Source organism: Parambassis ranga, chromosome 5, assembly GCF_900634625.1.
Source record: "Parambassis ranga chromosome 5, fParRan2.1, whole genome shotgun sequence".
NCBI lineage: Eukaryota > Metazoa > Chordata > Actinopteri > Ambassidae > Parambassis > Parambassis ranga.
Genome location: NC_041026.1, coordinates 16517693 through 16542053, shown reverse-complemented (window position 1 = coordinate 16542053; position 24361 = coordinate 16517693). Strand labels below are relative to the sequence as shown.

General features: G+C 41.8%; 4 protein-coding genes across 7 annotated transcripts; 2 read left to right on the top strand and 2 right to left on the bottom strand.

The window, feature by feature from the left end:
* Positions 1–192: 192 nt before the first annotated feature.
* On the bottom strand, positions 193–5531 carry slc25a34 (solute carrier family 25 member 34). 2 transcript variants are annotated; one of them, XM_028406601.1, is made up of 6 exons: positions 5437–5531; positions 4287–5002; positions 2153–2218; positions 1614–1766; positions 1379–1513; positions 193–1297 (listed from the first exon to the last, which is right to left on the bottom strand). In XM_028406601.1, exons 2-6 carry the CDS (start codon positions 4785–4787, stop codon positions 1109–1111), a joined length of 1044 nt encoding a protein of 347 aa, XP_028262402.1. In that variant the 5' UTR covers positions 4788–5002; positions 5437–5531; the 3' UTR covers positions 193–1108. The 2 variants fall into 2 exon arrangements, with proteins under 2 accessions (XP_028262402.1, XP_028262403.1); XM_028406602.1 differs by having other exon boundaries at positions 5420–5495.
* Positions 5532–6874: 1343 nt separating this feature from the next.
* Positions 6875–12510, bottom strand: fbxo42 (F-box protein 42). 2 transcript variants are annotated; one of them, XM_028406576.1, is made up of 11 exons: positions 12323–12510; positions 11523–11586; positions 11110–11386; positions 10854–10970; positions 10412–10546; positions 9707–9860; positions 9508–9618; positions 9063–9159; positions 8830–8886; positions 8625–8741; positions 6875–8538 (listed from the first exon to the last, which is right to left on the bottom strand). In XM_028406576.1, the coding sequence occupies exons 3-11, from the start codon at positions 11378–11380 to the stop codon at positions 7486–7488; spliced, it is 2112 nt and encodes a 703-aa protein (XP_028262377.1). In that variant the 5' UTR covers positions 11381–11386; positions 11523–11586; positions 12323–12510; the 3' UTR covers positions 6875–7485. The 2 variants fall into 2 exon arrangements, with proteins under 2 accessions (XP_028262377.1, XP_028262376.1); XM_028406575.1 differs by lacking the exon at positions 11523–11586.
* A 2561-nt stretch (positions 12511–15071) lies between these two features.
* Positions 15072–18952, top strand: LOC114436388 (SUZ domain-containing protein 1-like). The gene is made up of 4 exons (XM_028406625.1): positions 15072–15611; positions 16223–16272; positions 16349–16618; positions 16706–18952. The coding sequence occupies exons 1-4, from the start codon at positions 15561–15563 to the stop codon at positions 16815–16817; spliced, it is 483 nt and encodes a 160-aa protein (XP_028262426.1). The 5' UTR covers positions 15072–15560; the 3' UTR covers positions 16818–18952.
* Positions 18953–19593: 641 nt separating this feature from the next.
* Positions 19594–23755, top strand: necap2 (NECAP endocytosis associated 2). Of its 2 annotated transcripts, none has more exons than XM_028406613.1 (8): positions 19594–19775; positions 20618–20718; positions 21112–21216; positions 21656–21737; positions 22272–22380; positions 22459–22603; positions 22693–22777; positions 22878–23755. In XM_028406613.1, the coding sequence occupies exons 1-8, from the start codon at positions 19681–19683 to the stop codon at positions 22918–22920; spliced, it is 765 nt and encodes a 254-aa protein (XP_028262414.1). In that variant the 5' UTR covers positions 19594–19680; the 3' UTR covers positions 22921–23755. The 2 variants fall into 2 exon arrangements, with proteins under 2 accessions (XP_028262414.1, XP_028262413.1); XM_028406612.1 differs by having other exon boundaries at positions 19596–19775; positions 22912–23755.
* Positions 23756–24361: the final 606 nt, after the last annotated feature.

The following is a 24361-nucleotide window of genomic DNA, read 5'->3' as shown; positions in this document are numbered from 1 at the left end:
TTCCCTTTAGAGGTCTACCAGACAAGGCCACCTGGGAGAAGGCTCCTGTGCAGTGCAGGGATCCTGTCTCCAAGCTGGAGGAGCTGAAAGTGCTCCCTCTGCTCCTATCACAACCCTGATGGACCAAGTGGTTTAGAGAACAAAAAAGAAATAATTACAGGACCTGAAGAGACAAGAAGATGAAAAAATATAGACTTTTTACAAAACAATCTTTATTGCTATTATTTATTGCCGTTCAAAAGGCCTGATGTACCTGTAAGTTATTCTTGTAAATAAAAACATCACATTTAAACAGCACGCTTGGCTTAAATATATCAACATGTTTTCATTACAGCCAACACAACTAGAATTTTGCATTAAACTGTGACACATACAGCAGGATTATAAACAGGGACTACAGGCTATGTTTAATAATCCAGACTTGTTCCTCATGTTGTCTGCACTCCACTGACAGGCTGCTTATATCAGTCAAAGTCTATAAGGTTGCTTTAGTATGTAGTAGAAGGCAAACCTAGTTTAACAACCTCATACATTTGATAAAAACTTCTCATCTTCAACATTCCATGCAGCACGTGGCCATGTTGATCAAATGTGAATCCATCTTCTGTGCTTCTTGGGTCAGTAATGCAGGAGTGTGATATTTAACAATACAATACAAGATGTCTGATACTGTCCTCGTGTCTGCAGAAGAAGTCACAATAGCTTGCTGCAAAGACTGGAATAGAGGAACAGCTTGGTTCTGATGAACTGTGACGATGGTCTATCTACCAGTACTATAATGGTTAGTTTTATCAACATGTGACATTTGTTTAGGTAACAATGAGGAAGAACTGTGAAGAATTAATATGTATGAGCTGGACTATTGTTTGGGTTTGCAAAGAGAAAGTCTACACACCAGTTCACGGGTGACAGCAAGGAAAGTGTAAAGCAGAAAGGTTAGCTACATGTAAACCAGTTTGTATTAAAGACTGTGTAAATGTAAAAAAAAACACTTTTTTAATCTCTTAGCAAGAGAGTAAATCCTTTAAAGTTAGTCCTCAATAGGTGATGGATCACAGATATCTTTTGCCAACCTGAGCAAGGCATACAAAGTGCAGGTGTGGGTGTTTCAGCTCCTTCCATAGGTGTGGTTGTTCTTCACTGCCTCTTGCCTCATCAGATCCCAGAACAGCATGCTGAGCACTGTGTGTGGGGCCAGTCGCAGGAAGACAGGGCCCATGCCTTTGTATAACCCTAACAGGCCCTCAGATTGGCACACTTTCACTATACAATCTGAAAATCCATGATACAGACGCCCCTGCAGAGAATACAAAGAAAAGAAGTCTTCACGTGTTTCATTTTAGGATCAATGAGGTGATGGTAAATTACCCAAACTCACCCTGCGGAACTCATCCACAGGCTGGTTGTAGAGCCGCGTACTGATGACGTCAAAAGGTGTCATGGTGATGGCCACGGCAACCCCACTGATCGCAGCAGCTATTAACGCAGTGAACCAGCTGCTTGGAGCAAAGCACTGAAGAAAAAGAAAAAAAAAGCTGATGACTAACTGACTTTCAGCTGGTGGCGTGACTCAAGGTGTGCTGTAAAAAATGTCTGCTGGTTATCACTTGTACCTGAGAATGTGTCACCCAGTCCTTGGCCGAGGTGAAGGTTGCAAGCTGAGCAGCTGATCCCACCATGACTCGAGGCACGGCCCCGTTCACACCCCTCCAAAGTCCAACTAAACCTTCTCTTCTATAGATGGTAACAAAGGCATTTGACACTCCCTGAAATGGAAAAAAACTAAGTTAGAGGTCAATTAAAATAGCTTTTTCATTCATATAACCCTGAGTGATTATAATAGGAATTTTGATGCCAAGTGGATAGGTAGTAGAGTGCACAGATGACAAAATTACACATCAACACAATATTCATATTTGATATTATATTAGTTAAATTATTTGCTAATTATAGACTGATGTGTCATCAATGAGTCTTACTAGCCCCACTGTTAATGATGACACCAAACTTCAGTATGGAGTCACATGTTTCAAACCCCAAAGATGACTCATATTGAGTGAAAGGTGTGTAAAATAATATAGGATGCACATCAATAATGTATAAAACTAAAACAATGACAGAGTCTGTTCTATTCTATTATGGTTTCTCTTACCAGATGGTTATGCTGGTGACCTACAGCTATGGCTTCCACAGTCTGAGCCTGCAGATGAGTCTTCACCTGTGAAACACAAGAAACACAACATGCACGTTTTACTGTACATTATGTGCATAATGTGTTCTCCTTTTTCACACCACACTGCCATTAGCAGGCAAAACGTGTGTCTTGATGATGTCTGAATTTGATTCCATGGTGTGGTGTGTGAGTTTTACAGCTACTAATGTTTACCAGGTATTAGTTACATAATATGCCAGGAACTGGACAAACAAATTCTTCAGCGATTCATCTGCAACGACTGTAATGATCAAACTACCATTGTTGCTCTCCTGAAGCATGCACAAAGCCACTATGACACCCATTCTACTGTAAAGATTTAAACAAGAAGAGAACACGAGTGGAAATCAGAGAAATGTGTAGAAGACCGTAAAAGATAGCAGATGAAGAAGCTTTGAAACATAGAGGATTGTGAGAGGACCACTCATTTTCCTACTGTATATCCTATAGTGTACACAAAATAACCTTCAGCCCTCCTTCCCTCTATGACTGCACACAGGAGGAGCCACATGATACTGTATATTTCTGGCAGCAGTGGGCTGGGTAAATTTAGTGACCTGGATATGTCATTAGACAATATTGCCTTTCCATGACAGTGCAGGAAGTTTAAAATGTATTGACTGACAGCTGAGGCACAAAAACAACAACAACGCTGCGGCTGTATAAGAGAGGATCATGCAGAGGACGTATATACAAAAGGTGTCATATATCAGGGGATGGTGACATTTGAAGCTGGTGTAAATGTGAGAACATGTGTTAGTAAAACAAACATGATAAATGTTTTAAGGCTTGACAGTTTTAGAGTAAATTAAATGCATCTATTTTGAGCCTCAAAGCTTTATTGTGACCCAGGTGAGGCCAATTCCTTTATTTATGATATAGACTAAAAACATTTGGGTTTTTGACATCAAAAGATGATTATGATTATGTTTGCTAGCTTTTATTTCCAGGTATTTATGTCTAGATCTGATACACAACTTAGAAGTTAGCACCTTTATTTTGCACCCACCCCAGTTTTAACATGTATGTTATGTTGTCCTCACAAGCCCTCATACTGGACAAGAATAGATCAGATACAAATGAGATGTGTTTGAAAGCAAGCCGGGCTGCTTTTATGTGTTTTTACAGATTGAGTTTATTTTTTTTCACAGCACTCATTTGTTTCCTAGCTTTTCCTCTGTGATAACATAATATCCTTTCAGTGGGTTCACATGAGCATGTCTTAAAACAATACTGAGGGCTCATCTTTCTCACGTGAATCCCTCACACAACTCGTGAAGCTATTAGGTTTGAGGTAGAAAATAACAAGTAGGTAATCCTTTTACTTAACATCTGAAGCTCAGCTAAAAAAAAACATGAACTTATTTTGTCTTATGAAGCTGGAAGTGCACATTATCTTTAGCTTTAAAGTATATTTTATTCAGAATGTATTCAGTAGTGTTTGTAAAGGATACACTTGAGTTTTACATTGTTGTTAATTAAAGTCAGGATGATCTTACACGTTCCTGAGGATCCAGGCCACTCACTCAATAGAAGCAATGAACTGATATCGGATAATAGCAGACACTGAGCTCAGACTGTATTGAATGTGTCTGAACTGAACGTTGAATGCTTGAATGTTGAATGTTAATGCTAAAACCTTTACTTCAGGGGATAACAGCCAGTATCATCTTTCTCTCTGATGTTTCACCTAATGTCTGTTGTGTTGGCTGTTAATTAACTTTGTGGTTTTCTTGTGTGTGAGCACGGCTGACTGTAATCTAATCGGGTGAACCATACTCAGTGGCACGGGGTTTCAGTTTCCTAATTTTTGACCAATTGGACTCAGGCAGGCACATGTACAATAGATATTAACATAACAATATAATGGGTATATTAGATGGACATGTGGCTTTGTTTGTTCTTTTAAAAAAATAAACAGAAAATCCCAGTGTGATGAGGGGTCAGGAGTGGAGAATTTAGGTAGCACTGTTACACCCAAAAGGCATCAAGTAAACCCGACTTCAAGATAGGAGAGGAAAAAAACACCACAAACCACAAGAATGCAACAAAAAGGGGAAACTGACAAACTTACCAGGTAGGCAGGAGAAGCAATAAAGGCACCCAGAGCTCCAGCTCCTGCTCCTGACAGCAGGCTGCCCCCGTGGTATGAGGTGATACCCAGAGCCTCACAGTAGGAGTAAGAACCCAGCCTCACACCGTTCATCACTCCCTGATAGATCAGCCCGGCTGAGAGCCCCTTCTGCAGGCCTTTCAGCCCGTCCGTGCGGCCCACCACCCAGAGGGCCTGAAGGACTCCCCTGTAGTGTCTCTGGTAGGACCCCCGAGCACGAAGCTCACCCTGCAGCTGCAGGCGTGTCTTCACGACTTCCAGTGGATTGGTGAACACACACGCCGCACAGCAGGCAAGAGCACCCATGGCAAAGTCCAGAGGTGGCCAGACAGCTCGAGGGGAAGACGAGGGGCCAAAAACTCCATGAGGGAGCGTGGATACAGTGGAGGCCATCCTGTGAGAAGACTGGGCAGCAAACAGGGACTCTTCAGATGAAGCTCTCAGCAGCTGAGCGCTTGTCATCCCTGAGAAAAGATGTTTGTCCTGAGAGTCCTTTTGTCAACAGTTTTATCCTGTGGCTAAGTTTGTCAGACAGGGGGTACTTGGTACAGTACAGTGATTTTTCAGTGAACTTAATATCTGTTGTGCATGTTTTCCTGTTGACACAGCAGCGTCTCCCTTCTGCAGTGCCTCGTGTTAGCTTCCTTGATTGTTTGTCTTTGGAAACAAGGCACCATCTGCAAGACAATAAAGACATTTTTCATTTGTAACGGTCAGGTTGTTCAGGTTAGGCATGCTTATAAAAACCCCTCCGAGAGCTTTTTCCTTCACTGTCAAATGATCCTTGTAGAATGGAAACATTCAGGTTTCAGCTCACTTCCTGGTTTCCCTGCAGCTGGGAAACCAGGATGCATAAACTCATTCATTCAACTCTACAACTAAACAAACACAGCCTGATTTCACAGCAAACTTAGAGCACACAGTCACACAAAAAAGATCACCTGATGCGACCACACCACACAGCACAACAGGCAAATTCATTCAAGCCAACAAACAACTACACAAACAGAGACACACATACACACCAAGCAGAAAACCCATCCATCAGCTGTTTTTCCTTCCCACTTAAGACTATTTATCTTGAAATTGCTTACTTAATTCAGAAACTCACAGTGTTCAATGATCCCATGCAGCTCCATTCTTCCTCTCTCCCCATCATAGTAAACATGTGTTCTCAGCACATTCATTGTCAAAGTCTCCTCCCCCAGCTTCAGGTCAGAGCCAATACACTTCTAGTCCTGTTTGCCACCTCACCATTTCCCAGAGCCTGCACGAATCACATGGCTCTGCTCTGAACTGCCCCTGCTCTGCTCCTATAGGATCTCTCTGGGTAAAAGGTTATTGTTGGTCAAAGGGATGGGGGCGGGAGCGTCTGAGGGAACAGGATCCAGTGAGAGAGAGCTGTCCAAACAAGGTCGATCTGCCAAAGACAGTAATCTCAGAAGCAAAACAAACCTGTCCACTCAATGTGTTTACTTTAGATAACGCTGATGAAAATAATCTCAAAATTAATTTAGCAAAGATGGAGACAAATACATTTGGTTGAGCTGTTATTAATTATTATAATTATGAATAAAAGGTATAATAAAAGGTATGCAGCAAATCATGCTGCTCATGTTTCACATGACTCATCAGACCCCTTTTCTTTTAAAGCTGTATGCAAAACAGCCACTAGAGGCCGCTCTTTACATAACATTACATTACTATGTTACAAATAAAGTTCAGTTTCAACAACGGAGGTTTTCAAAAAACCTTAGAGAAAGTAGTTGTAAATAGAGATCATGCAGATTGAAGTCCTGATTTGGGGCTATATTTAATTGCTACTCTAAGCTCCCTTTTAATTTTTCCACAAATTATCATCATTTTATGGTTCAGAAGTTAAATCATTTGAGGGTCTGACTTTGTAAAAAAAAGTATAAATTTGGTGCTGAATCAAACTCTAAAACCGAGTGTAATTATAATATCTACATTATTTGAGTTTTTAAATAGAAAGTTCAGTCACTGCTAGTCTGTCTTGTTTCCCTACATGCAAGCCAACCAAGTTGCTGTTGTGGTTGTCCTTTAAGTTATTCAGCTCTCAGTCCAGTGACGCACTTTTACACAGTTCTACATCTTGGACTTCAGCTGGCGACAGAGGCTGACAATCTTCAGTCATGTTTGGATTTTATGGTGTGGTTATTATCTGCTGTATAGTGCTTGGCCTGCTGCAGGACACCAGAACAGACACAAGCCCTGCTAGCTGCAGCCCAAAGTGAAGTTGAGATCCACCCACAAGACAGGAGCCCTGCTGAGTGAGGACAGCCATAACATCAACAGGAGGCCAGCTGTAGGAAGAGAACTGATAGTTAGTAACAGCTGAACTTACATCTATCACCTTGCATGTTCTTCTTTGCCTCTCATCCAGATTGCTGTAAAGGTTTATTCCCCAATTCACTGACAGCTGGAGAAACTTCACCTTATATGAAGTGATTTAGTACATCTAATGGACAGCATGGTAAGATCTTCTAGACCACAACAGCAGTGATGCTTGATACACTACAAACACAAAGAACTGTAAGCCTGTGACAGAGCAGACATGGAGGCCTTTATTGTTTAACTATATTTATAGTACAGTGCCACATGTCTCAGCCGCCATGGCTCCCTGACACACATTGTTCAACAACTTTTAACCACCACCGTGCACACACAAACACGCACACATACACACAGTCACACACTGTTTTCAATGTAAACATTGCAGGCTTAAAGAGTGATACAAAAAGCAAGGTAGTCGTCACTGTTTCTGTTGACAGCATCCGCTCGTCCAGAATTCCTCTCTTTGAAATGTTCAAGAGGAGGATGACACAGAAAAACAGAGGAGTTACTGGTTGGCTGTCCACCTTTTGGCTAACAATTTCCCTCCAATCACTGCAGCCACAAACACACACACACATACAGTACCTCTCATTCAAGCAAATGTTTTTATCAAAGTGAAGTTAAAGTGTTTTCTTTTGAACGCTTGCAGTAGGCAGACAGGAGAATAGTGAATTTCTGAAGTGAAACATCTAGCAATAATTATGTCCTCTTCCCCAAATCCTTCCTACAAGAAAAAGGCCTTGTGTGACAGTTCCCTTGTGTAGTTACAGGGTGGAGCGTCTTCCCAAATCCACCTGGAACTGCATTACCTTTTAGCACGTACAAAGTACAAGGCGTTGGTTTTAGGGTAGTACTTCACATTCTGTTTTTTATCCATCAGGCCCCCAAAAATGATAAGCTCTCCTCGGCCCTGTACCACAGTGTGAAGGCTGGTCTCTGGTGGCCCTGTAACTGCAGCAGGAGTCCCATTCCCATAAACTCTCCAGGACACCACCCCAGCAGATTTGGCCCGGGACACATCCAGCACGTACATCTGCATAGGTTTGCAGTTGAGAGACTGGTACAGAGGTTTTCCTACGTTCAGGCTCTGCGGCGGGTGATGACCGAGACGTCGTGCAATAGGTGGAATAGCATGTCCATCACCTCCAGCAGCCTGTGGAGGGCTAGAGGATGATGATGGAGGGGTTCCTGAAGGACCTGCACCTCCTCCACCTCCTCCAGGAGACGCCCCCTGTGTCTGAAGGGAGGATGACGATGATGAGGATGGTAAGGATGTGGAAGATTTGTTTTTTACTGCCTCCAGCCCTCGTCGTAAGGCAGCGGGGGACACTGCTCCTGGGGGAGTGCGTGGGGAGCTTGACGGAGGTGTATGCAGGCCATTAGTGCTGGGAACCTCGGGGTGGTGAGTAGCAGAGGGAGGAGACTCCCAGCCATAGTCTGTGGAGACAGGCAGGTGAGGGCGAGAGGGAGGAGACGCAGCCTGGGCTGGGCTGGTCCGAGGTGATGGAGAGGATCCATTTAATAATGGAGGAAGTGCAGGAAGAGGTGGGCTATCTGGCCCCTGTGAGGGAGATGGCTGCTGGGATGATGATGGGCTCCCATCTCTAGCACCTCCTCTTACTGATGGTCGAGGTCTCAGAGTGCCCCACCGACCATTAACACATGGAGCCTCTTCCACAGCTCCCAGGACAACACCAGCAGCTCCACTCCGAACAGGAGAGTGAGAGCGTAGGGGAGGTGCTTCAGGGCCCAGAGGGGCAGGTGTGGCACTTATGGGGGAAGGGCGAGAGTTAAGACTTGGGCTGAGTGGTGCACGGCCAGATGGAGCCTGTGAGAAAACCACCACACACTGGCCCACCTTGTAAAAGAACAAGATCAGAGAAAGAAACATTGATTAGGCTACACACACAAAGAACGGGACTCACAACTAACTTACACACTTACCCTACAAGCTGGGTGGCACCACAACTCTGGGGCTCCATGCTCTTCGTTTTCCACCTGCAGCTGCTGCCACCTCCATGGTGGTACACCCATGTGGAGGAGCCAGGCGTCTTTAAGGAGCTTTTAAATTACAGGGTAAGACAAAACTGTAGTCAATGTGAGTCACACACACTCAGCATGTTCTGATACTAAATAAACACAAACTTACCGCATTAGGGCCACCGCAGCCTCCCAAGATGAGCAATGTCTGATCATCAATCACAATCTAAGAGGAAAACATCAGTTAGCTTCACACATAGCACAACACAAACTGGTTAAGTGCACAGAGAAGGGAAAGCAGTCCTAAATGACTGAAAGTTTAGTGTCACGTATAAAATGAGTTTGCTGTCAAACCAAAGAACCTGGCTTTTTAATCTGGGTAAAAATCCGAAGCGGACTTACTTGGGACTGGCCTCCTCGTGGATGGGGAGATGGGCCGGATATGGGTGGTTTGGACCAGGACCACTGCTCTAGGTCCAGAACCCAGACTTCATTACTCCTAAACAAAACCAACAGAGGTGTCACTACATGACAAGTTACAAATATAGGTTGTCTTCCTAGCGAACATCAAAGCCATATCCCAACTGAGTAGTCCAGCATATTACTGTCTTGTTACTAGATTCCACATCTATTTTTGTGTGTTAACAATAGTTTGTACAATGAGCTGTGGCTGTAACTGAGCTGCTGAGGTCACTGTGGTGAAGCCTATACTCACTCATCCAACACCTAGAAACAACAATAATGTTTTTATTGTGGAACAATAAAGTGTAACACTACAACCTAGATGCCCTTCTAACAAGTGCTGTTCTGTTTAGTGTGTAATCAATTACAAATGAAATATTCATACATTTGACGTGCTCCTAATGATCCCCCGAACACTACCATGGTGTTTCCTATTACAGACGAAGAGTGACCCGCCATAGGTGGAGGTCCATGTGTAGTAACTATACAGTTCCACCTGAGAGGACAAAAGGAAAAATAACACATTACATAAGTTTCACAATGGCCACTACCACACCCTCTAATAATGCTGTAATCCACCTCACCAGTTCTTTGAAGGAGAATAGGTGTGGATTTCATCAAAAAACCTTTCTGGTTGGTGCAGAGGATAAGGACTAGGTCGAGTCCATCCACCAAAAAGCACTAACAGATCTTTGTGCATCACTAGAGTTGCTCCAGCTTTGGGAGAAGGATAAGAGCCTGCAGAAAAAAAAAGAAAAATAATCACATTTTCTATAAATAAGCATTATGTTCTACATCAATAATCTAACAAAACAATTAGGAGAGCCGACACCGACAAAAGCTTCAAGTAAAAATGGTTGAACAGAAAGGAACATGGCTCACAGCATCCAGGACCATGAATCAAACCATGAATTTTATGATAACCATTACCAAGTCTCACATAGCAGACACTACTCACAGGGGTTGACATGTATTCTTAATCCTCCCCATGTAATTTCATGAAAGCATGATAAGCCCCAAAGCTTACAGCAATAAAATGCAAATACACCAATAAAATAATCTCGCTTCACTCAAATTTCATTGTCAGTTTTTTATTACTTCTTCAAATACTGTGTAATGAGATGCTGCTATTAACCATCTGACTACTGTGTTCACAAATGTAGTATGTCCTCCCACAGTTCCCCTTACATAAGCACCATGTGGAGTTACTTGTTACCAGGGCTCGATGTTGTAAAAAGAGCTTTGATTTCAGTTTCCTGTTGGTCTTAACAGCTTGTTAGATTTCTCACCTGAGGCTAAAGGGCGGATCCACTCCTTACTGTTGAGGTCAAGTCTCCATAGATCATTGAAGGCAGCATTGCAGCTACTCTGAGTGCAACCCCCAAACACATACATCGACTGATTTGAATCATAATAACAAGCACCTGAAAAATAGAAATCAACCATAGAGGCAACGGATGCAGCAGTGAGAATCAATGTGAGGAATAAAACAGTCACATTTCAAACATTGTCCATCAGATTATCTTAAAAAACTCTGTAATGCCCATTTTAAACTGTCAGGTCTCTAACTAACAAAACTGTTTTAAAGGCCCAACCCACACATAATCACAGAAGGAGTACACTAAAATTCCACAGCCCAGAAGCCATTTTATATACCAAGCACTACATTTCTGACGTATGGGAAACTGGTTTGTTTTGTTAAAATCTGTACTGTAAAGCGGCTATACTCACTGTGTGAAAAGCGCTGAGTGATGGGGGTTCCTGGATACGGGTATGTTCGACTTTCCCATTGGATATTCCCCTCCTGAACAGCTCTCAAAAAACCATGGTAACACTGATACGCAACACCTAGTTCAGAGAAAGTTAAAGTAAGCAAAAGGAAAATGTGGCCCCATTTGCAAAAACATGAGTCATGAGTTTATACATCAACAATGACACTAACCAGTCCATTTTCTGATTCACTTTGACAAAGTAAAGGGGGCCATACCTTTAATGAGACGATACCACTGCTTACATACTAGTGCAGCAGTCTTGTGCTCCTGGTAAGGTGAGAGGAAAGACAGAATATATTCGAGAACTTCTTCTGGCAACTCCACCATTGTTCTTCCTCCTTTGGCACAAGTGTCCATGTTCCCTTCTTGTGGACAGGACCCCATCTTTGCCTCTACTTCTTCTGTTATCCCAGCAGGCTCTGTACCATCATCCTCTGTATCCATGGCAACAAAGTATCCATCTTCATTGTCAAGGGAACGGGACATAATTGTCTGTTAAGACATGAGGAGACATGCTAGTAATGTAAACAACGGTTCAGGAGTATGGTTACCATCAGCTTCAGTTACGCTATACAATATTAATTACATGCGGTAATTTATTCTATTTCAAACATGCATTTATACGTGCCTTATACTGGACTCCTGAAACACAATTTGATGAGGATGAGGCTTAAAACAAAACTGAAGGAGATCTGCCTCGACCCAGGAAGCCCAATGACAATGCAAACCAGTAATGAGCTTTAACTTGTGTGGCATTTAGCGCCTAGCAAGCTTAATTGTTACTTCCATTGTTTAACGGGTGGTGCCTTCTATAGGTTGTGCAGCTGCCCCCTCCACATAGCACGTCCCACTTATATCATTAGCTACGTGTAACTAGCCGACTGTCGATAGCCATCACACATAAAATACAGGATTGCTAGTGCTCATTATCACCTAAAGCTAACCAATGCTACTGTGCAAAATATATCAAACTTGCCGTATCTCAGTGGGCTAAATCGATGATGGCTTTTACTACAAGCTGGAGTTCCACTGACTAACTGGCAGTTTCATGTTAATAAATTCAACGTTTGATCCTGTGGGGATATAGCAATGCTACACTGGCAACCGCTAGCTAACTTATGAACACCCAAGCTAACGTTAGCCAATCTAAATGAGGCTGTAGCTAGCCGGTTAGAGCGACAATATTCCATTTAACACGTCTCTGCTTAACAGCGTAAGGAAATATTTAACTGTCTTGCCAACAAGACATCCTTCAGAGAAACCGCCCCATCTAACGATACACACATCCAGCGAACAAGCTAACTGGTATCTTGTCTACTGCTGGTAATCTGTGCTAACGTTAGCTTCATCAGAGGCTCTGTGCTCAACTAACGTCAGACACGTTTTCAGGGTCCTTCTTGAAATATTGTCATTTTTCCATGTTGATACCGTTGTTTTAGACGTGTTCTTTTCGGGGGATCTGAGTATGTCTGGGGATCTCTCCTCCTCCCCGGTATCAGCTCCGGAGATTCCTCTGCAGCCTCCAAACAGTCGCCATCTTCCGCTCTGTGAACAGAGTCCTCCGCAACACAGCGACCCTCCAGCAGCCGTTGACCGGTGGTACCAGGGTGGGTCCTCCGTCACAAACACTGCGCCCCCGCTGCTGTGGGCAGTCTGCTGTATACGATACCCACCGGATGTTGGGCTTACACTATAACCATTTTTAAAATATAGAAAATGGACCCAATTCTTTAATTAATTTGGCACAAATAGAATAAATGTACACGTTTACCTGTATCAGGCTGAGGTCTGAAAATGTGGGAGTTACTAAATAGTGTTATTGCATTTTATGCATGTTATAATGGTTGTCTTTAGTTTGTGGAAACATTATGAACATTTCAAAGTCACTGCAGCTGAATGTAAATAAGTTAACATTTGTGTAATAAAAAAAAGAAAGATTCAATTATCCTGAAATGATTAGCGTCCTGTAAACTACTGAAAATACAAGGAAAACTATTCCTTGATTCACGTATTTTGAAATTAACTAATGAAGCGAAATATTTTTTGATTTCTCACATACAAAACTACATAAACACTGAAACACCGTGATGGTGATGTTCTAAATAAAAAGTGATCCGTCGTCGTATTGCATAAATTAATGCAATATGCATTAATGCAATATATATATATATATATATATATATATATATATATATATATATATATATATATATATATATATATATATATATATATATAGAGAGAGAGAGAGAGAGAGATATTACTTCATTGTCGACCCGTAAACCAAAGATAAACGGATGTGGCGCTTGATTTTCTCGGATTCCAGCGCAGCAGTATGGTGGCTGGTTTAACGGTTTTTACCTGAACTCACCACCACCTGAACTTTGTAGTTCGAAACGTGTCACTTTTTATTAAATGTCACCGTGACACATATGTAAATACCGTATATTACATTTGTTAAAGTATAAATATTGTTTCATCTTACCCAGAGCCATTGTGGTGATATAATCGATAGACATACTGTATTATTCCCTAAGGGAAATTGTTAATATTTATGAGTTAGGCTATGAGAGTTATGAGAGTAAAAATGAAGAAGACAATAGATTACAAAGCTTTTATTAATAAATTAATAAATATGAGTCATAGTCTCCCCTCCCTCTCAGCTCTCTGTCAGTAGTTTGGACTTTGTATTGACCATCTTAAACCTTATGACCCGCGGCTCCTGACTCCTCACCTCTCTCTCCGCTCCGCCGCTCTGACTCAACCTTAGCGCGGGTGTGTTTTTTCCTTGACCACCCGCTCCCTCCTGTTCCCGCGGGATTTGCGTCGGGACCAGCAAATCTCGTGGACTCTCTACCTGCAGCGACGCCCCCCTCCCCCAGCAGGTGGCGCCCTAGGCAACCGCCTATGTCGCCTATGCCAAGATCCGGTGTTGTGGCAAAAAGTGATCGTCTGCCCAAAACTGATTTCCGTTGCGGGAGCGCGCACGGCGCTACAACGCCGAGTGTCTGTAGCTTGAGCTACAGCTGTTTGGTCTCATCCATCATAGGCGTAGCACGCCACTGGTTACCTGGTTACCACAGCGCTGCAATACCGTTACTATAGTAACGGAACTAACGTAGCCAGTGGTTTTCTTCGAGCGAGCGTAAAGAACCGTCAGTGCTGGTCGAAGCTGGAGGAGGTAACGTCAGTGTCATCCAAGTCCTAAAGCCTTACTGTTTTGTCACATGGCCCCAGGTGACGGTAATATGATGTTGAATCAACTTAGAAAAGTTACAGTTACAGTAGACGGTATTATTTGTCTGACGACATGTTGTTGCCTTTCTGCTGCCTCCCCACAAACAATGGACATAAGGAGATTCCGAACAAAGACACGGAGAGTTAGAGTTGTTTTCGGCATTAAACCATATTGTAATGAGGCAGGTTAGCTCCTGTTAGCCTGCTAGCGTTAGCCTCGCCTAGCCAGTGCACATAGCCACCTGCTCCTATTCTTATCAGCAAGAATAAAATAAAGGTAATGGGCCGTCAGGACACAGTGGTGCACTGTATTAACAGGGAAACCTTGACTTGGCTTTCATGACTTAGACTTGAAACAGATGACTTGAAAGGACCTGATTTTTTTTAATATAAAGATCTGCATTTTTTTACGGTCAGTTAGCCTCACCCCCATTTGACTACTATTTTGGCCCAGCTCAATGACACCTCCACGATGTCCAAAACACATATGATCCGGCCCAAATCTTTTTTTGTGAATGTAAGATTTAAATTTTTCATATAAATTTAACTACCCACAACATTCCGCTGAATAACACCACAGTAATATGAACAAAGATGATTATTTATTTTGTGCAGCAAAAATAATGGCTTTGCCGTTATTTTCAAAGATCAAAGGTATACCTTTGATGACGTCTTGTTATTTATTTTTAATTAAAAATATACATTTTATTATTAATAATATAAAGATCTGCATTTTTTAAATAACAAAGACGTCATCTTTGACGTCATCAAATGCATACCTTTGATGACGTTGGTGGTTTATTTTTGTATCCTGAAGTGTTGTTGTATAGGCGCTGGACTCAGGCCGTTAATATTGATTTTGTTAACGTTATAAATGACAAGGCGCCATGCGCGCTCCCGTGACGGAAATCAGTTTTTGGCAGAAGATCACTTTTTAGCAAAACACCGGCCCTGTTCTTCCCACTATATTGGAAGCTAACTAAAGTTGACGCTACAATTCTGAGCTAACGTCATTTCCCTTCTTCAGTTTTAATGGTTTAACCTGAGCTTGGGTGTCAAACATTAGCTAACAGCTGTCGATAGAATAAAAAATACAGTGAGTTGTTCTTCTGTCTGAACAGTAGTGGTCGGTGTTGGTTTACCGACGTGGACGTGACGCCAAATTTAAAGTAACAGACAGCCAGAGGGGATTGCCCTCAGTGAAGCATTAAGCTAACAGGCTAAACCACAACACGCGGCCAAGGTAAGGTCTGCAACTCTGTTCATCCAGCCTGCATCTGTCCACAAAACCCTCAGTGAGACTGAGCTTCCTCGGAGTCTGCGATTGTGCAGCTCGGCCCCATGCCCCGTGTGTTGAGGGGACATAGTTAGCCGGTCCAGCGAGCGAGGGGGGAGCCAGCCAGCCAGCCAGCCAACAGTCCTGCTAAACATGGAGGATGAAGAGGTTGCTGAGAGCTGGGAAGAGGCGGCGGACAGCGGGGTGAGAACATTAACGCTACACTGTGCTGAACAAGGCTGCATCGTTAGTTAACCTGATGTTACTTTTACCAGCAAGCAGACACACAAACGTCTCTTTTTGTTTGTTTTTTCCTAAACCTGGCTGAATCTTGCAGGCCCCGCTGTCCCACAACGACACTGAACTAAGTCAGCCTTCATGCTATTACATTTGTTCAACAAAGATAGTGTTTGGTTGTAGAGAAAACCAGCGAATCATCCATAAACAAATTATATTTTTATATAGTCGACTTTCAGCCATTGTTAAGAACCGCCCATTGCGGAAGTGACAGGTTGCACTGAGGTGAATCAGTAGAGTGCAGTTTGTTCAGTGTTTCTGTGCTTAGAACATGTAACCAGTTTACATGGAAGGATTTAGGAGTGTTACTATATGATGCATTTGCACAATTTAGTCCAAATGCTACATTTTAATGATGACTTTTTGCCACTAAAGATGTGTGTGTTAATGTATCTGTATCCACTTTCCTCTATCCTCCTAAAATAAACACAAAAACCAAAGTTCATATATTATATATATGATAGTAACTTGTACTGAATTTGTCAAAATATATAATAAAGTACTGTGTGTATTTTCAGGAGATCGAAAGAAGACTTGAGGCAAAGCTTAAAATAAATCAGGAGGCAAAGTAAGAAATCAAAACGTGTATTAAATCTGTTTAATTAAACACTGTTCCCATAAGTCACTCACATTTTCTGTTGCAGGAAGTCCAGTTTGAAATCGAGTGGTTCCCCTGTGCGCACTGCTATTGTAATCCAGGATGACTCTCTGCCTGCAGCACCACCACCACAAATTAGAATTTTAAAGCGTCCTTCCAATAATGGTACCACAGGTAACCCTGCGTCCTCGTCTCGGCCCTCGCAGCAGATGAAGTCTTTAGCCCAGCGGGAGGCAGAGTATGCAGAGGCACGAAAAAGAATTTTGGGTAGCGCTTCTTCTGAAGAGACACCTCAGGACAATTCAAGCCAGGACAGGTATGACATCATGTTAGCAAAATAGAAGCTGAAATTCTAAATATGGAATAGACTGTAATTTACTCCTATTTCTCCTCGTTTCTTCAGGCCTGCTCGTACAGGGGGGCAGCAAACATCAGAACCAGTTCGTCCACACAATCATGCGATCCGCCAGCCCACTGGCCCAGACGGCACCCCAGGCTTCAGACTCTGCAGATAAACAGGTGCTGACTGCTGCAAGGAAAAGGCTTTCTCCCTGACGGGGCATGTAGGGTGGCAGTGTGGCACGACGAGAAGAGGGTGGAACAACGTAACATTTGTGAGACATTGAAAACATGAAGACATAGCTTGGGTGTAGATGAACTTTTCCACCCTTTCTCTGCTCTGCTGACTGGTATGGTCTTCACCTCTTGCCTTGTCTGTGGAACCATGCAGGGGGCTGGCAGAGATCAGCCAAATATCAGAAACCCCCTTCTGTTCTACAACGTGAACAGGCTTTTGCCTCACATCCCTACACACTGTGATACTTTGATTAACCATGAGGTGCCCAGCGATTTTTAGGCTGATCGGCCGGTCGAGTGCCAGGGAACCAGGTGTCTTGTCTCCTCAGGGAGAACCTGAGCTTGTGATTCTGTGGGAATTCTCCAGAGGCACACAAACAAACGAGCCGGCCTTTCCGTTGATGGAGCGTGGATCATGGCTGGGTGTCCACCGGGACGCTGGGCTCTCTCTGTTGGGTTTAGTGGAAATTAAGTGCTTGACAGTGCTGAGAGTTTACTGGGTGTTCAGCAGCTTAAGGGAAAGGCGATGACAGCTGTACTGATTTAACCTTTTAAATAAAAGAGCATAGTGCCCAATGATGTGTAGATGAAAGCGGTTTCAGTGGCCCAGGCCAGAACTTTCCGCTGTCCACAGGCCTCTGTTTGGCACTGACGGCTATGAAAGAAATGCCCGGTGGGCACGCAGCCCATGGCCAAAGATTATACATCCGAAGGACAGCGTCACTAAATCCAAGCTTATTTAAGCAATAATGAAATCGCTCCCTGGACTTTTTTTGTGTTTGCCTAATTAAATGTGCTGTGTCTCTGTTTTGTTTGTTTTTAAACACCATTGTTATTTCATGTGTTCTGTTTTCAGAGGAGATTAAGAGACTAGATGACGTAGCCTGCATAGTTAAAAAAATGTTGGTCTTATAATAAATTTTTATAAAATTGGCAAAAGTAATGACTTGAAGGTCTAAATTGATCATGCATAAATGTCCCTGTGTGTCGCTTTGCTGTTTTTTTAACAGAATGATTTGAAACTTCACTGCACCTTCCCTCGACAGAACATTTTGTTGTGTTTTTTGCACCAGTTGCACTAACATTGACTGACTGTGTGCTATTAAAATGAGAGTTTGTAAAATATTCAGAAATGAATGCCCCGTGTGTAAGAGTAGTTGATGACGCCATTCATTATTCTGCCAGTGTCAGGGAAAATTGTCTAAAAATCCCAAATATTTATAGCCTAATGCCAAACTCCACTGCCCAGTTTTTGCTGAATGTCATCCTCTAGTGATTTTTCACACAACAGGATTTTACAATTTTTGTCTTCTTATTTGATATGGATTAAAAATAAGAGCTTGGAAAGCAGGTTCTGAAACTTTGAACACTTTTACGCCTTAATTCAAAAATGTCATCTCAATAGCATCATGCACTTGTGGAAGCTGGTGAATCCTGTTGTTTGTGAACTTTTGATGGATTTAATGAGATTTCACTGAGAACATCCTATAGAACTGAGGCAGAGTTTACAGCTGTGTCTGACAGCAAGTTTGGCTCTGTCAGGTGGCCTTTATGCTTTTCTAATGGAAATGTTTCATAATGGTGCTCTGACTAAAATTTATACAAATAAAATTAGCTGTCATTAAATCCACTAATTTAACTATTTTACAATATTGTCGGTAAGAAATGAACTGCAAATATGAGTAACATTAAACTGCAGTTACTGCACAGCTATGGCTAGAGGCACCATATTTATAGAGATACTATTCCTGCCTTTGTAGCTGTGTGAGAAATACAAGTTTAGCATCAGCTCAGTAGAAACACTGTAGTCTGTTGGAGCGACATGCAGTTTTGTCAGCTGGCTTTGGACTTATCCCATCAAGAAAATATTCCCCCGATACAAGATTTCCAAGGCATCTGGTTGAGTTACTGTAACAGAATAGATAAATCAGTCCTCTCATGTACCTGTGTGATTGATCCATAATGCTTGGTTGCATCATTCACAACCACCTGTCTAGTTTGATGTTAATGTTGTTTTAAAACTTGAAAAACTAATGGAGTTTGAATACCCTTTAATAAACACACATAAGAAAGATTATTGTGTCTGTTTTTTAATCATCTGTAACAGCATGGTGTGTTGGGAAAACGTAATCTATATTTATTGAGGTGATTAGTTTGTGGCCTACAGTTGTGGGTGGGGGGTTCCTGACAGAGCACCACCTATACATTTACACATTAGTCTCATACTATGACTGTAGATAACAGGTGATAAAATCAAGGAGCTGGTGCATAGGGGTTGATGCATGGATGCAAAGATATTTTATTTAAAAGGCTGTTTTATCAGCTTGGTTGTTGTCCTCATAAAATCCACAATTATAACAAAATTCAGTCTCTGTAAGACAAAGTTTCTATCTACAGTGGTATAGCCTGGTGCTTTCAAGGTTGTATTCCTAATTCATCTCTAAACTATAATTACTGCAATAAGTCTTGCTTTGTGTAATCTAACATCCCCCTGATGCAGTCAAGGAACTACTCCAACAACTTCTGTTTTATTCCACTTTTTGTGTTTGTGTAGCATTAAAGCACTGTGCAGGAAAATACAAAGAGGTACATGTTTACTTTCACATCATTTTCATGGAAAGAAGAAGAAAGAAAGATCCCTCTCTGTCTTAGAAGTGTAAGTGATCAGCGTGTGCTGGAACATCCTGGCCAGAGGCGGCGCTGTCTGCTCGCAGCCTCACAGCTCCTCTGTTTGAGTAGCCGAGCAGCAGAGGTGTCCATTGAAAGTCGGAAATAGTTTTTTGGTTAGTGAAACTTGACAAAATGGCAGAAGACAACACTTATGAGTCCATGCTCTGTGTAAAGCCAGAGGTTCATGTTTACCGGATCCCGCCGCGGGCCTCTAACCGTGGATATCGGTAAGATGGGCTCAGATACGTAGAAAGGTTTTTAAACCTGTCGAGTTGACAAGTGTCGGCTAATCTAATACACCAATTGTCGAACAGCAAGTTACCAGGACGCGGTTACTTTTTTACGAACTGTATTTATGTGTGGTCAGCCCACAGAGCTAGTTAGTACAGTCTACAGGGGTTAGATACACTGCTGAAACTTCTGCTAGCCAGCTAACTAGCAAGCTGTTAAACCTAGCTATTACGAAACAACTTTCCGCAACTTCATCTGATGACAGAAAGTAGACCACAACAGACCAAGGTTTTCAGTCCCTCCCTGCGCCTGACACCTGCAGTGGTTTACTTTAAGTTTTATAGAACTACAATTTGAAATCGTAGGACTTTGCAACACTGCTGTCAAGTAAAAATGTTTGTCCGACAATGGAAGTATGTGTGTGTGAATTGTTCAGGTGTCAAGGAAGAGTACGTGACTTGTTATTTAATTTTATGTATTTAAATATCCTTTGTGTTTACTCTTATAGTAATTTATTTTTCTTCCATGGCGTCACAGTATTAATGCACATTAGTTGGTTATTGCAGAGTTTTTAAAAGTTGCTAAAACTCCACTTTTCTGGAGCTTTCAGCTGTATTTCAGTTTTCTCAGTTGATTTTCATTTTCATTAATGTGTATCAAAATAAGCCAGAAGGTCAGGACTGTGTTTCAGCTGTCAGCACAATAAGGGTGCTCGGTGTTTACATGTGTGGGTCATTTTAGTCTTAACGGTAAGCTTTTAATTTCACTTCCTCTTGCTGCCTGTCTGTGTAAAAACACTGATGGAGTCAGCTTTTTGAAGAGTTTCCTGTTTTTGTAGAGCTGCTGACTGGAAGCTGGATGAACCTGCATGGAGTGGAAGAATGAAAATCACCGCCAAAGGAAAGCTGGCCTACATCAAGCTAGAAGACAGAAACACAGGTGAGCATTATATTCTTATTGGATTATAGGGTGAGGCATCGATAGCCACAAAACAGAAGGGCACTGCAGTAGTTACTGTGTTTAATGTTGTACCTGCTACAGAACAAATGCGTTGATATTCAGGTGGCACAAAACTGAGTCTCGCAACATATTGGCATACATTATAATAAAACCTGCCTGTGGCAAATCTTAAAGGGAGTAGAAGGGACAGATTGAAGGGAAAGCCAACATAACCATTTATTAGTGATGGAGTGTAGGATGTATTATTAAAGGAAAACTATGATTATGTCACCATAATGAGACCTTGTGTTTGCTGTTGCTGTGACAGTTTTACTTGCTATAGTTCCAGTTACAGGAAATAACCCTAGGTTCTGTTTGCTGTGTTCTTTGCAGGGGAGCTGTTTGCACAAGCTTCAGTCGAACAGTATCCAGGTTGTACAGTTGAAGCAGTCACAGACTCCAGCAGGTATTTTGTGATCCGAATAGAGGATGGAAACGGTAAGGCAATTTAATCAGAATGAGATCAATTCAAACATAGACCTCTAGGTCAGCTAGTTTTATAAAGACAGTTGCGGATCATATGATGTCAGGATGTTTGAATATGTTGTCAGTGGGAAGTCACAGAATCAAATCATGTTCTACCACAGATGTGTTTTTTACAAATAGACCTGTGGCTTCCAGGTTCATGCTTAGAAACAGACAGAACATACACAAACAGAATCATGAATGAGGCACAAAATGGCATTTATTACATTAAATAATAAAAGAAATATGTGATGAAGGAAATGATCCAAAATAACAAGAAGTTATGGTTTAGTTAGAAGGAAACCTGACTTAGAAGATCAATTCCACACAGGCTGTCTGAATTATACTTTGCATTTACTTAAAGCCATTAAATATCCTAATGCCTTTTCTGTCCCTGTGTTTCCTTTTAAAGGGCGCCATGCTTTTATCGGTCTGGGTTTTGCTGATCGTGGAGACTCATTTGACTTCAATGTTGCTTTGCAAGACCATTTTAAGTAAGTCACCTCTGATTACACAAGCTCTTCAAAGTGTGACCTGCACATCAACATGACACGACCTTTACAGTGTTAGGATTTGCCACTCAGTTTAGTAGAAAATACTACTGTTATTAGGTATTAAATGTTAAAAGTGGAAATATGTTGTTTTTTTTAAAACAGTGTGGTTGTGTTGAGGCACCAAATATCTGGGAAATTTGTGTGATGATGTTTAATTGTGTATGAAAACCACTTCACAGAGTGAAAATATTCTCTTTGTTATTATTTTTCTCAACCATTTAACATAGTTATTAATCATTACATCCACAGTGCAAAGGGGAAAAAACATATTACATATAGAAAACTGCTCAGAAATTCTCCTTAATTAGAATAAACTTCACATCCACTGGGCTAGATAGTTCCAGCTCTATTTAGAAAACTGTTGTAGCACATAATCAAACAAAACTGTGTATCTTTATACTGCATAGTGATCTAAATATAGATCACTATGTCCAAAACTCTTTCAGTGATAATTGTTGCTTTTAAACACTAAAGGTGGGTCAAACAAGAAGGTGAGCTCGCAAAACTGGAGGCCACTCAGAGCGAAGCCCCTAAACTGGACCTGAGCTTCAAAGAGGGACAGACCATAAAGATCAGCATTGGGGTGAGCATGTTTGCATGATGAGGTGACATGTTGTCATAAGTTGATACAAGTTGAATATAAATTACTACTATGTCACAGAACATTAAGAAGAAGGATGCAGCTGGTACCAAACCGCGGCCTGTGGCTGGGGGACTGCTCCCTCCTCCACCAGGAGGAAAGCCGGGAGGCATCCTGCCACCTCCCGGAGGACAGCCAACCGTCTCAGCTGTACAGACTCACACCGGTGATCATCCTGCTTCTCGCAGTATTTTCTAACTGGACAGGCTGCCAACAGTATTGATGGTAATTTTATTGTTGTCCCTCCAAATGCAGCTCCACTTTTAGACCTTGGTTCCCCCGTCCCTGCAGCCCAGCCCAACACTGACCTGTGGGGAGACTTCACATCTGCAAGTTCCAAGTAAGTTTGTCTGTGAGCTTCTCTGTGCCATTTCGTCCCATCACATCACATCCATGTTTTGTTTTGTTCCTCCTCCCTTTATCATCATCATCATCATCAGCACCTCTCATCTTGTGCCACCCTCTCCCCCGCAGCTCCAGTAAAGGCGCTGTCCAGTCAGGATGGGTGCAGTTTAGCTGAGTTGTAAGAGAGAAGGTGCACACACTCAGGTTGCATACATTCCACGGACAGGACGATTGTGGAAAGGAGAAACTAAAAGAGAAGAGCTGTCCCCTGCTCATTCGCTGCACTTGTTGTGTTAAAAGTGTAGCCTGCTGACCAACATACTCGGGAGGAACAAACATCTAAGTGTACATGTTTATTCTTTTTTCAGACCTTTCTATGCAGTAGGAATGATTTTAAGTCGCCAGTCTGCTCGCTCTGAAACAGCAATTGGTGACTGAAGGGAAAGATTGTCTTTTCACACTAATATGTAGAATGTTTCTCCATTTCCTTCAGATAATCCCTTACTTTTTTAGTTTCTAGACTTTTCACTGTCCAGAACTGGATGTGATTGTGTCCTTCATCATGTCATCACACCAGCATCACTCATCTCAAGGTTTTTCTCTGCCATTTGAGGAGAATAGCTGACGTGTCTGTCTTGTTTTGTTAATCTGCAAACCAGTCTGTCTTTTCTGTTTTCTACTTCCTGTTTTAGTAGATCTTACAAAGCTTTATTGACATTTGATGATTAGTTTAACCATGCTCATCAGATTTTTTTTAATCACATGTTGTCACTTTGTATCCTCATGTTGTGTTGGTATGTTTGTGTTAGTCCCTGTGTGGTTTGGGTTTTTTGAATGTGCCTTCTACCCAGTTAAAATGTCTTTATTCTCGTCAATAATTTGCATTATTGAGTATTTGATTAAGTGCCTTTCTGTTAAAATACCTAAAATGTATACACTTGTCCTCGTGTAAATAAACTATATATTTCATTGGTCTGCTTTTTTTTGTCTGTGAATTTGAATATGTTCAGCCCTATGAGTCAACTTTTCACAGCTGTCAGTGTAATCAGGAAAACATCAGACATATAGATTTCAATTCAGAAATTTGGACTTTGAGATCTGTGACCATGTGTGAAAATCAATTGTTAAACTAGTGGCAATACTTACAACTTATGTCAGGATGGTTTACAGAACCCAGAGAAAAAAGGTCAGATAACAAATGTGAAGGCAAAGAAAAACTCCAGCTTGTGTGTGCAGACATTCTGCTTGGTGCCTGCAGGGTGGAGAGACAGATAAAAACATTCATACAACAGGATGAACACGAGTGGTTTATAGACCCAATATTATTACTATCCTGTTTACTTTTAACAGTGGTTCTATAGTTGCTCAAATTTACACATGCACCACCTGCATTTGTGCCCAAAGCTGCACAGTGTTGACATGAAATTAACATTAAAAATAGGCTTAATTGCTGTTATTTACCAGATTACACATATATATGTCAAAGAAAAAAAAATCTGCTTCTCCATGTGAAGCCAAAATGTTTTGAGTTTTATTAACAATATAAAACATAAAACTCTTAAACTTAACTGTGTATGCT

Excerpts from the sequence above, each read along its gene's own strand:
- LOC114436388 (XM_028406625.1), top strand. The coding sequence starts at position 15,561 with ATGGAGGATGAAGAGGTTGCTGAGAGCTGGGAAGAGGCGGCGGACAGC. Across the intron at positions 15,612-16,222 it reads AAGAGGCGGCGGACAGCGGG|GAGATCGAAAGAAGACTTGA; the intron begins GTGAGAACATTA and ends GTGTATTTTCAG. Across the intron at positions 16,619-16,705 it reads GACAATTCAAGCCAGGACAG|GCCTGCTCGTACAGGGGGGC; the intron begins GTATGACATCAT and ends TCGTTTCTTCAG.
- slc25a34 (XM_028406601.1), bottom strand. The coding sequence starts at position 4,787 with ATGACAAGCGCTCAGCTGCTGAGAGCTTCATCTGAAGAGTCCCTGTTT. Across the intron at positions 1,514-1,613 it reads ACTGGGTGACACATTCTCAG|TGCTTTGCTCCAAGCAGCTG; the intron begins GTACAAGTGATA and ends CTTTTTCTTCAG. Across the intron at positions 1,298-1,378 it reads CTGTGGATGAGTTCCGCAGG|GGGCGTCTGTATCATGGATT; the intron begins GTGAGTTTGGGT and ends TATTCTCTGCAG.
- necap2 (XM_028406612.1), top strand. The coding sequence starts at position 19,681 with ATGGCAGAAGACAACACTTATGAGTCCATGCTCTGTGTAAAGCCAGAG. Across the intron at positions 21,217-21,655 it reads CCGAATAGAGGATGGAAACG|GGCGCCATGCTTTTATCGGT; the intron begins GTAAGGCAATTT and ends TTCCTTTTAAAG. Across the intron at positions 22,381-22,458 it reads CCATAAAGATCAGCATTGGG|AACATTAAGAAGAAGGATGC; the intron begins GTGAGCATGTTT and ends ACTATGTCACAG.
- fbxo42 (XM_028406576.1), bottom strand. The coding sequence starts at position 11,380 with ATGTCCCGTTCCCTTGACAATGAAGATGGATACTTTGTTGCCATGGAT. Across the intron at positions 10,971-11,109 it reads GTGGTATCGTCTCATTAAAG|GTGTTGCGTATCAGTGTTAC; the intron begins GTATGGCCCCCT and ends TCTCTGAACTAG. Across the intron at positions 9,861-10,411 it reads GATCCGCCCTTTAGCCTCAG|GCTCTTATCCTTCTCCCAAA; the intron begins GTGAGAAATCTA and ends TTTTTTCTGCAG.